This window comes from Salmo salar, chromosome 04 (assembly GCF_965601325.2).
Source record: "Salmo salar chromosome 04, fSalSal1, whole genome shotgun sequence".
In the NCBI taxonomy this organism is placed as follows: Eukaryota; Metazoa; Chordata; class Actinopteri; order Salmoniformes; family Salmonidae; genus Salmo; species Salmo salar.
The window spans coordinates 20,210,060-20,223,250 of NC_138294.1; the positions used below are offsets into that span (position 1 = coordinate 20,210,060).

Sequence of the window (13,191 nt, forward strand, 5' to 3'; positions counted from 1 at the left end):
CTACTTTACCACCACACACAGCGTCTCTGTCCCGTTCCTACTGTACCGCCACACACAGTGTCTCTGTCCCGTTCCTACTGTACCACCACACACAGTATCTCTGTCCCGTTCCTACTGTACCACCACACACAGTGTCTCTGTCCCGTTCCTACTGTACCACCACACACAGCGTCTCTGTCCCGTTCCTACTGTACCACCACACACAGTATCTCTGTCCCGTTCCTACTGTACCGCCACACACAGCATCTCTGTCCCGTTCCTACTGTACCACCACACACAGTATCTCTGTCCCGTTCCTACTGTACCACCACACACAGTGTCTCTGTCCCGTTCCTACTGTACCACCACACACAGCGTCTCTGTCCCGTTCCTACTGTACCACCACACACAGTATCTCTGTCCCGTTCCTACTGTACCGCCACACACAGCATCTCTGTCCCGTTCCTACTGTACCACCACACACAGTATCTCTGTCCCGTTCCTACTGTACCACCACACAGTATCTGCCCTGTTCCTACTGTACCACCACACACACAGTATCTCTGTCCCGTTCCTACTGTACCACCACACACAGTATCTCTGTCCCGTTCCTACTGTACCACCACACACAGTATCTCTGCCCCGTTCCTACTGTACCACCACACACACAGTATCTCTGTCCCGTTCCTACTGTACCACCACACACAGTATCTCTGTCCCGTTCCTACTGTACCACCACACACAGTATCTCTGTCCTGTTCCTACTGTACCACCACACACAGCGTCTCTGCCCCGTTCCTACTGTACCACCACACACACAGTATCTCCGTCCCGTTCCTACTGTACCACCACACACAGTATCTCTGTCCCGTTCCTACTGTACCACCACACACAGTATCTCTGTCCCGTTCCTACTGTACCACCACACACAGTGTCTGTCCCGTTCCTACTGTACCACCACACACAGTATCTCTGTCCCGTTCCTACTGTACCACCACACAGTATCTCTGTCCCGTTCCTACTGTACCACCACACAGTATCTCTGTCCCGTTCCTACTGTACCACCACACACAGTATCTCTGTCCCGTTCCTACTGTACCACCACACACAGTATCTCCGTCCCGTTCCTACTGTACCACCACACAGTATCTCCGTCCCGTTCCTACTGTACCACCACACACAGTATCTCCGTCCCGTTCCTACTGTACCACCACACAGTATCTCCGTCCCGTTCCTACTGTACCACCACACACAGTATCTCTGTCCCGTTCCTACTGTACCACCACACACACAGTATCTCTGTCCCGTTCCTACTGTACCACCACACACAGTATCTCTGTCCCGTTCCTACTGTACCACCACACACAGTATCTCTGTCCTGTTCCTACTGTACCACCACACACACAGTATCTCTGTCCCGTTCCTACTGTACCACCACACACAGTATCTCTGTCCCGTTCCTACTGTACCACCACACACAGTATCTCTGTCCTGTTCCTACTGTACCACCACACAGACAGTATCTCTGTCCCGTTCCTACTGTACCACCACACAGCATCTCTGTCCCGTTCCTACTGTACCACCACACACAGTATCTCTGTCCCGTTCCTACTGTACCACCACACAGTATCTCTGTCCCGTTCCTACTGTACCGCCACACACAGTATCTCTGTCTCGTTCCTACTGTACCGCCACACACAGTATCTCTGTCCCGTTCCTACTGTACCGCCACACACAGTATCTCTGTCCCGTTCCTACTGTACCGCCACACACAGTATCTCTGTCCTGTTCCTACTGTACCACCACACAGTATCTCTGTCCCGTTCCTACTGTACCACCACACACAGTATCTCTGTCCTGTTCCTACTGTACCACCACACAGTATCTCTGTCCCGTTCCTACTGTACCACCACACACAGTGTCTCTGTCCCGTTCCTACTGTACCACCACACACAGTATCTCTGTCCCGTTCCTACTGTACCACCACACACAGTATCTCTGTCCTGTTCCTACTGTACCACCACACAGCGTCTCTGCCCCGTTCCTACTGTACCACCACACACACAATATCTCTGTCCCGTTCCTACTGTACCACCACACACAGTATCTCTGTCCCGTTCCTACTGTACCACCACACACAGTATCTCTGCCCCGTTCCTACTGTACCACCACACACACAGTATCTCTGTCCCGTTCCTACTGTACCACCACACACAGTATCTCTGTCCCGTTCCTACTGTACCACCACACACAGTATCTCTGTCCTGTTCCTACTGTACCACCACACACAGCGTCTCTGCCCCGTTCCTACTGTACCACCACACACACAGTATCTCCGTCCCGTTCCTACTGTACCACCACACACAGTATCTCTGTCCCGTTCCTACTGTACCACCACACACAGTATCTCTGTCCCGTTCCTACTGTACCACCACACACAGTGTCTGTCCCGTTCCTACTGTACCACCACACACAGTATCTCTGTCCCGTTCCTACTGTACCACCACACAGTATCTCTGTCCCGTTCCTACTGTACCACCACACAGTATCTCTGTCCCGTTCCTACTGTACCACCACACACAGTATCTCTGTCCCGTTCCTACTGTACCACCACACACAGTATCTCCGTCCCGTTCCTACTGTACCACCACACAGTATCTCCGTCCCGTTCCTACTGTACCACCACACAGCATCTCTGTCCCGTTCCTACTGTACCACCACACACAGTATCTCTGTCCCGTTCCTACTGTACCGCCACACACAGTATCTCTGTCTCGTTCCTACTGTACCGCCACACACAGTATCTCTGTCCCGTTCCTACTGTACCGCCACACACAGTATCTCTGTCCCGTTCCTACTGTACCGCTACACACAGTATCTCTGTCCTGTTCCTACTGTACCACCACACAGTATCTCTGTCCCGTTCCTACTGTACCACCACACACAGTATCTCTGTCCTGTTCCTACTGTACCACCACACAGTATCTCTGTCCCGTTCCTACTGTACCACCACACACAGTGTCTCTGTCCCGTTCCTACTGTACCACCACACACAGTATCTCTGTCCCGTTCCTACTGTACCACCACACACAGTATCTCTGTCCTGTTCCTACTGTACCACCACACAGCGTCTCTGCCCCGTTCCTACTGTACCACCACACACACAGTATCTCTGTCCCGTTCCTACTGTACCACCACACACAGTATCTCTGTCCCGTTCCTACTGTACCACCACACACAGTATCTCTGCCCCGTTCCTACTGTACCACCACACACACAGTATCTCTGTCCCGTTCCTACTGTACCACCACACACAGTATCTCTGTCCCGTTCCTACTGTACCACCACACACAGTGTCTCTGTCCCGTTCCTACTTTACCACCACACACAGCGTCTCTGTCCCGTTCCTACTGTACCGCCACACACAGCATCTCTGTCCCGTTCCTACTGTACCACCACACACAGTATCTCTGTCCCGTTCCTACTGTACCGCCACACACAGTGTCTCTGTCCCGTTCCTACTGTACCACCACACACACAGTATCTCTGTCCCGTTCCTACTGTACCACCACACAGCATCTCTGTCCCGTTCCTACTGTACCACCACACACAGTATCTCTGTCCCGTTCCTACTGTACCACCACACAGTATCTCTGTCCCGTTCCTACTGTACCGCCACACACAGTATCTCTGTCTCGTTCCTACTGTACCACCACACACAGTGTCTCTGTCCCGTTCCTACTGTACCACCACACACAGTATCTCTGTCCCGTTCCTACTGTACCACCACACACAGTATCTCTGTCCTGTTCCTACTGTACCACCACACAGCGTCTCTGCCCCGTTCCTACTGTACCACCACACACACAGTATCTCTGTCCCGTTCCTACTGTACCACCACACACAGTATCTCTGTCCCGTTCCTACTGTACCACCACACACAGTATCTCTGCCCCGTTCCTACTGTACCACCACACACACAGTATCTCTGTCCCGTTCCTACTGTACCACCACACACAGTATCTCTGTCCCGTTCCTACTGTACCACCACACACAGTATCTCTGTCCTGTTCCTACTGTACCACCACACACAGCGTCTCTGCCCCGTTCCTACTGTACCACCACACACACAGTATCTCCGTCCCGTTCCTACTGTACCACCACACACAGTATCTCTGTCCCGTTCCTACTGTACCACCACACACAGTATCTCTGTCCCGTTCCTACTGTACCACCACACACAGTGTCTGTCCCGTTCCTACTGTACCACCACACACAGTATCTCTGTCCCGTTCCTACTGTACCACCACACAGTATCTCTGTCCCGTTCCTACTGTACCACCACACAGTATCTCTGTCCCGTTCCTACTGTACCACCACACACAGTATCTCTGTCCCGTTCCTACTGTACCACCACACACAGTATCTCCGTCCCGTTCCTACTGTACCACCACACAGTATCTCCGTCCCGTTCCTACTGTACCACCACACACAGTATCTCCGTCCCGTTCCTACTGTACCACCACACAGTATCTCCGTCCCGTTCCTACTGTACCACCACACACAGTATCTCTGTCCCGTTCCTACTGTACCACCACACACAGTGTCTCTGTCCTGTTCCTACTGTACCACCACACACAGTGTCTCTGTCCCGTTCCTACTGTACCACCACACACAGTATCTCTGTCCCGTTCCTACTGTACCACCACACACAGTATCTCTGTCCCGTTCCTACTGTACCACCACACACAGTATCTCTGTCCCGTTCCTACTGTACCACCACACACAGTGTCTCTGTCCCGTTCCTACTTTACCACCACACACAGCGTCTCTGTCCCGTTCCTACTGTACCGCCACACACAGCATCTCTGTCCCGTTCCTACTGTACCACCACACACAGTATCTCTGTCCCGTTCCTACTGTACCGCCACACACAGTGTCTCTGTCCCGTTCCTACTGTACCACCACACACACAGTATCTCTGTCCCGTTCCTACTGTACCACCACACAGCATCTCTGTCCCGTTCCTACTGTACCACCACACACAGTATCTCTGTCCCGTTCCTACTGTACCACCACACAGTATCTCTGTCCCGTTCCTACTGTACCGCCACACACAGTATCTCTGTCTCGTTCCTACTGTACCGCCACACACAGTATCTCTGTCCCGTTCCTACTGTACCGCCACACACAGTATCTCTGTCCCGTTCCTACTGTACCGCCACACACAGTATCTCTGTCCTGTTCCTACTGTACCACCACACAGTATCTCTGTCCCGTTCCTACTGTACCACCACACACAGTATCTCTGTCCTGTTCCTACTGTACCACCACACAGTATCTCTGTCCCGTTCCTACTGTACCACCACACACAGTGTCTCTGTCCCGTTCCTACTGTACCACCACACACAGTATCTCTGTCCCGTTCCTACTGTACCACCACACACAGTATCTCTGTCCTGTTCCTACTGTACCACCACACAGCGTCTCTGCCCCGTTCCTACTGTACCACCACACACACAGTATCTCTGTCCCGTTCCTACTGTACCACCACACACAGTATCTCTGTCCCGTTCCTACTGTACCACCACACACAGTATCTCTGTCCCGTTCCTACTGTACCACCACACACAGTATCTCTGTCCTGTTCCTACTGTACCACCACACACAGCGTCTCTGCCCCGTTCCTACTGTACCACCACACACACAGTATCTCCGTCCCGTTCCTACTGTACCACCACACACAGTATCTCTGTCCCGTTCCTACTGTACCACCACACACAGTATCTCTGTCCCGTTCCTACTGTACCACCACACACAGTGTCTATCCCGTTCCTACTGTACCACCACACACAGTATCTCTGTCCCGTTCCTACTGTACCACCACACAGTATCTCTGTCCCGTTCCTACTGTACCACCACACAGTATCTCTGTCCCGTTCCTACTGTACCAACACACACAGTATCTCTGTCCCGTTCCTACTGTACCACCACACACAGTATCTCCGTCCCGTTCCTACTGTACCACCACACAGTATCTCCGTCCCGTTCCTACTGTACCACCACACACAGTATCTCCGTCCCGTTCCTACTGTACCACCACACAGTATCTCCGTCCCGTTCCTACTGTACCACCACACACAGTATCTCTGTCCCGTTCCTACTGTACCACCACACACAGTGTCTCTGTCCTGTTCCTACTGTACCACCACACACAGTGTCTCTGTCCCGTTCCTACTGTACCACCACACACAGTATCTCTGTCCCGTTCCTACTGTACCACCACACACAGTATCTCTGTCCCGTTCCTACTGTACCACCACACACAGTATCTCTGTCCCGTTCCTACTGTACCACCACACACAGTGTCTCTGTCCCGTTCCTACTTTACCACCACACACAGCGTCTCTGTCCCGTTCCTACTGTACCGCCACACACAGCATCTCTGTCCCGTTCCTACTGTACCACCACACACAGTATCTCTGTCCCGTTCCTACTGTACCACCACACACAGTGTCTCTGTCCCGTTCCTACTGTACCACCACACACAGCGTCTCTGTCCCGTTCCTACTGTACCACCACACACAGTGTCTCTGTCCCGTTCCTACTGTACCACCACACACAGTATCTCTGTCCCGTTCCTACTGTACCACCACACACAGTGTCTCTGTCCCGTTCCTACTGTACCACCACACACAGCGTCTCTGTCCCGTTCCTACTGTACCACCACACACAGCATCTCTGTCCCGTTCCTACTGTACCACCACACACAGTATCTCTGTCCCGTTCCTACTGTACCACCACACACAGTATCTCTGTCCCATTCCTACTGTACCACCACACACAGTATCTCTGTCCTGTTCCTACTGTACCACCACACACAGTATCTCTGTCCCGTTCCTACTGTACCACCACACACAGTATCTCTGTCCTGTTCCTACTGTACCACCACACACAGTATCTCTGTCCCGTTCCTACTGTACCACCACACAGTATCTCTGTCCTGTTCCTAGCCGTAGCAGCAGCCAGGCTCCCTGCTGTGGGGCCACCAGTCTGACCCCTTGCCCATGTGGCTTACACACATCTTAGCGGGGGCCAGCTTCAGGCGTAACACCTGCTGAGTTCAGCCGTTTCCATGTCTGTCTGGAGCCTGGCTGGGGGAGATGTGGTGTCCAAACACTATCAGCTGACGAATAACACCCAGCAGTCTTTTCTACAGCCCCAATGTGGTGTGTTTTCAGCAGCCATGTTTGCTAGTGGGTGGAGGCTAGCCTAAATGCCAAGCTTCGATATGGACTCACCACTCTGTGTCTGTGTGAGAGAGGGTAAGAATGTGTGTGTGTGTGTGTGTGTGTGTGTGTGTGAACCCTGGCCTGCCTCTGAAGGACCAGAGGGCCTATTGATTTTTTCCCCTCAGGCACGATAAGGGGCAGCCATCGTAGATAAACAAGGTCGCTCCCTGGCCTCCGTGAGGACCCCTCAGCTGTCTGCAACACTACCGGACAATCCCACACACACACACACTGCCACGGAAGGGCAAGACGGGCAACCGCGTCGGACGATAAACTGGACAAACCCGCTACGGACCCAAAAAATATATTGACAGGCTGGGTTTTGGACCAGTGGCTTTAAAAAGTCCAGGGAAGGTCGAGGGAGGGAAAAGAATCTACCTGTTTTGTTATTCAAAGAGGAAGTTGTTTCTGTTTGGAGAGTTTACAGAGTTCGTCTCCTCTCTCTCCCGGGAAGGGACTGGTTTTATGAAGCTTTACTTTACTGTCACTTCAGTTCAGTGTGTTGAGACTGAACATGTTGGTTCCCTCTGCTATAAATGGCTGTAAACTAAACTAGCTGTTTCTACTCTGAGCAGTAGCACCTCAATCTGCAACACTCCCCCAACAGCTCCCTACCAATAACGTGACAGCTGATCTGAGAATCATTCTGAAAGGTTGGTACCGTCTCTTCAGAAAGCTTTAATACATTGTTTGGCTACGATCCGAGGTGCAGACTTTTCCAGTCCTCCTCATGGATTTAAAAGGTATAGACTTGGGTGTAAGAAATGGTATAAACCCCCTCTTTCTAGCCTATGGGGGGGGGGGGGGGCAGTGCCTCTGTGACAACAATTTTGGACCCCTTGTGGCCCCCCTAAATGTGGAGTATGAAATAATTTTTACATAACTCATTTTTGCTATAGTTCTTTTTTATCATCCGTTATTAGACAATGGCAACGCGGAACACTAATTTAACCCACACATTTTCTAGAGGGACGGCTTTAGGCGGAACACAACAGTATCGTACAACATGCATCTGCATAATGAACATGGTCTTTTGCCTGCTAATGCCTGCAATGCAGTGAAGAAAACGATATGACAACAATAACGTCTAATGTAACTGGTCCCTCTAACAGTACAACTGGCCCCAGCTTGGCCCCCCCAGTTGAAATAGTCTAGAACCGCCACTGAGATACACGCTTCAGGAAGGGAATCAATACAATTTGGAACAATTCGACGACAGCAAAACCAAGTTCAGCTGGAAAAGAAATGCCATCAAGTTGGTTGTACAAGCTGACTTCGTCCTCTTGCTGCACACTGGGACAAGAGGTGGACCAAAGCCATCTCTCTATACAATACATGCCTGAGCAGACGACAGATGATCTACCTGTGTGTCCGTGACTGACGTGGGACTTCATGTCACTCTCCTCCACACAGACGTAGTCACAGGCGCTGCAGCACAGAGAGAACATCCACTGCTCCTTGTCCACGTGGAGCGACATGTGGCTGACGAACTGGGCGTTCAGCCCCGTCTGGAAACCACACGCATGGCAGCTGGATGGACAGGAAGAGGGAGGGATGGGTTAAACACTGATCTCAGAACAGGTCACAGCTAGAGGGGAAAGGAGAGAGGTATTGAACATAGACCAAATGCTGATCTCAGACCAGGTTATAGAGGCGAGAAGACATAATTAATTCCTAATCAAACCCTAAGGCTGACCTCAGACCAGGTTATAGAGGAAAGAGGACATCATTAATTCCCAAACAAACCCCAAAGCCTGACCTCAGACCAGTAAAGAAATAGGTCAGTCATGTACAGTCCATGGTTTACATTACTGATACTGATCCCAATTTATGGGATGTGTCAGTCTTTATACGGCTAGATCTTCTGTTCACACACACATTAACCACAGAAACTAGGCTGTTTGACAGGAGACGTTAGATCTTTGACGCCTGCTATGGATGAACATGTACTCGCCAAAAACTATAGGGACAGACCTTTTATTATGGATCTGTGTACATTAGTACAGGGAAAGTTCTTGTGACTACTGCTCTGAGAACATGTGCGTCGACCAGACTCTAGTAGAAATCCAAAATGGTGCATCTGGCCCGTTCAATGTTTCTTTGGACTATTTCTTTCATTCAGCGTAGCAGCACCTGTAGTAATAGGGGAAGGTCTTCCCGTCTCGTCCCTCAGCGGTGGTGACGGCGCTGACCATCTGCTCTGCGTCGGTGCTGACCAGCTTGACAGAGTGGATGGTCAGGTGCTGGTTGAGGTTGGCTCTGCACTTGGCTGCATAAGGACACAGGTGACACGTATACTTCCGCTCCTCTGGAAGGACAGACGGACACAATGTGTGTGAGTGAGTGAGTGAGTGAGTGAGTGAGTGAGTGAGTGAGTGAGTGAGTGAGTGAGTGAGTGAGTGAGTGAGTGAGTGAGTGAGTGAGTGAGTGAGTGAGTGAGAGAGAGAGAGAGGTGGGTCTACAGACACACATGGGGACACACACATTCGTACACACACTTACGCGTAACACACACACCATATACAAAACGCATGCAGGCACACAACATGCGTACACATCACGTATACACAAATACAATGAGTACGTCCCCCTGCATGAGAATGTCTGCTTAGTGGACTACACAAACAAAACACACACGCAAATCCTACTACGTCAGCTACTAACGAACGCGCACACACACACACACACACACACACACACACACCACACACACACACACACACACACACACACACACACACACACACACACACACACACACACACACACACACACACACACACACACACACACACACACACTGCCCGAGGACATGAAGCCAGGGAACCTTTGTGGCCCGGGTAAACCAAAAACAACCATCATGATGACATATGCCCCCGTTTCTGCTCTCTGTGGTGTGCCCAAGCTGTTCTCAGCCAAACAACCCACTCACAGGGGGAGTGTGTGTGTCAGAGTGTGTGTGTGCGTGTTTTGTATTACTGTGTGTGGACCACGCGCTTTCATGCATAAGAATATGTAGGTTTTTACATAAATGTGGGTGCATTAAAAAGACCAATTTAAATAAAATTAAAATTGAGAATGCATCATCTTTTACAGCAATGACCGTTATACTTGTGGTAATGCCAGGGGAGTGGAGATCTCTGATCTGAACCACTGAGAGTCAGGACCTCTGTTTGGATCTCTCATCCAAAGGATTGCTTAGACGGTAGTGTGTGCTGTGTTCACATGTATTTATACACTGAGTGTACAAAACATTATGAACACCTGCTGTTTCCATGACAGACTGACCAGGTGAATCCAGGTGAAAGCTATGATCCCTTATTGATGTCACTTGTTAAATCCACTTCAATCAGTGTAGATGAAGGGGAGACGACGGGTTAATTAAGGATTTTTAAGCCTTGAGACAATTGAGACATGGATTGTGTATGTGTGCCATTCAGAGGGTATAGGATCAAGACAAAATATTGAAGTGCCTTTGAACGGGATATGGTAGTAGGTGCCAGGCGCACTGGTTTTCGTCAAGAACTGCAACGCTGCTGGGTTTTTCACGCTCAACAGTTTCTCGTCTGTATAAAGCATGGTCCGCCACCCAAAGGACATCCAGCCAACTTGACACAACTGTGAGAAGCATTGGAGTCAACATGGGCCAGCATCCCTGTGGAACGCTTTCGACACCTTGTAGAGTCAATGCCCCGACCAATTGAGGCTGTTCTGGGGGAAATAGGGGGGGTGGAACTCAACATTAAGAAGGTGTCCTTAATGTTCTGTACACTCAGTGTATGTATTTATGTGTATTAATATGCATTCATATGTATGTATATGTATTAATGTATATATATATGTAAATGTATTAATATGCATAAAAGCATGTATGTGGTTTTGCGTCAGATATGGTATGGCCCCAATGTTGTTACACTCTGTATGTACACACTGTAACTGTGTATGAATCCATCCACCGGGTGTGTGTGTGTGTAATATATATATATATATATATATATATATATATATATATATATATATATATATATATATATATATTTATTTATTTATTTATTTACACACACACACACACACACACACACACACACACACACACACACACACACACACACACACACACACACACACACACACACAGTGGGAGAAAAAGGTATTTGATCCCCTGCTGATTTTGTACGTTTGCCCACTGACAAAGAAATGATCAGTCTATAATTTTAATGGTAGGTTTATTTGAACAGTGAGAGACAGAATAACAACAAAAAAATCCAGAAAAATGCACGTCAAAAATTTTATAAATTGATTTGCATTTTAATGAGGGAAATAAGTATTTGACCCCCTCTCAATCAGAAAGATTTCTGGCTCCCAGGTGTCTTTTATACAGGTAACGAGATGAGATTAGGAGCACACTCTTAAAGGGAGTGCTCCTAACCGCAGCTTGTTACCTGTAAAAAAAAAAACATGTCCACAGAAGCAATCAATTAATCAGATTCCAAACTCTCCACCATGGCCAAGACCAAAGAGCTCTCCAAGGATGTCAGGGACAAGATTGTAGACCTACACAAGGCTGGAATGGGCTACAAGACCATCGCCAAGCAGCTTTGTGAGAAGGTGACAACATTTGGTGCGATTATTCGCAAATGGAAGAAACACAAAAGAACTGTCAATATCCCTCGGCCTGGGGCTCCATGCAAGATCTCACCTCGTGGGGTTGCAATGATCATGAGAACGGTGAGGAATCAGCCCAGAACTACACGGGAGGATCTTGTCAATGATCTCAAGGCAGCTGGGACCATAGTCACCAAGAAAACAATTGGTAACACACTACGCCGTGAAAGACTGAAATCCTGCAGCGCCCGCAAGGTCCCCCAGCTCAAGAAAGCACATATACATGCCCGTCTGAAGTTTGCCAATGAACATCTGAATGATTCAGAGGACAACTGATGAAAGTGTTGTGGTCAGATGAGACCAAAATGTAGCTCTTTGGCATCAACTCAACTCGCCGTGTTTGGAGGAGGAGGAATGCTGCCTATGACCCCAAGAACACCATCCCCACCGTCAAACATGGAGGTGGAAACATTATGCTTTGGGGGTGTTTTTCTGCTAAGGGGACAGGACAACTTCACCGCATCATTTGACGGGGCCATGTACTGTCAAATCTTTGGTGAGAACCTCCTTCCCTCAGCCAGGGAATTGAAAATGGGTCGTGGATGGGTATTCCAGCATGACAATGACCCAAAACACACGGCCAAGGCAACAAAGGAGTAGCTCAAGAAGAAGCACATTAAGGTCATGGAGTGGCCTAGCCAGTCTCCAGACCTTAATCCCATAGAAAATCTGTGGAGGGAGCTGAAGGTTCGAGTTGCCAAACGTCAGCCTCGAAACCTTAATGACTTGGAGAAGATCTGCAAAGAGGAGTGGGACAAAATCCCTCCTGAGATGTGTGCAAACCTGGTGGCCAACTACAAGAAACGTCTGACCTCTGTGATTGCCAACAAGGGTTTTGCCACCAAGTACTAAGTCATGTTTTGCAGAGGGGTCAAATACTTATTTCCCTCATTAAAATGGAAATCATTTTATAACATTTGTTGTTATTCTGTCTCTCACTGTTCATATAAACCTACCATTAAAATTATAGACTGATCATTTCATTGTAAGTCGGCAAACGTACAAAATCAGCAGGGGATCAAATACTTCCCCCCCCCACTGTATATATAAAATATAAATAAATATATATATATATATATAAAATATACACACATATATATGTATATGTATATACACATATATGCATGTGTGTGCGCATCCGCGATTGCGTCCGTCCGTGTTTGTGTGTCCATTGTGTCCAGTGTGTGTACTGGGATGCAGAGCAGCCTTCTGGCTTGGTAATTAGGCGGGCAGTTTTCCCACTGAGACTAATCAT

General features: G+C 49.2%; 1 protein-coding gene across 5 annotated transcripts in view; it reads right to left on the reverse strand.

Moving 5' to 3' along the window:
- The window catches only part of LOC106610221 (zinc finger protein 827), a 108,601-nt gene that overhangs the window by 13,559 nt on the left and 81,851 nt on the right, over positions 1-13,191 (reverse strand). For 3 of the 5 annotated variants that reach the window (XM_082974169.1, XM_082974168.1, XM_082974172.1), the window contains exons 10-11: positions 9,405-9,579; positions 8,635-8,801 (exon numbers count right to left, since the gene is read on the reverse strand). The exons of 1 other annotated variant lie outside the window; for it this stretch is intronic. In XM_082974169.1, coding sequence (XP_082830295.1) covers positions 8,635-8,801; positions 9,405-9,579 — 342 coding nt within the window. The remainder of the gene's footprint in view (positions 1-8,634; positions 8,802-9,404; positions 9,580-13,191) is intronic. One more of the 5 variants, XM_082974170.1, reaches the window with a different exon arrangement.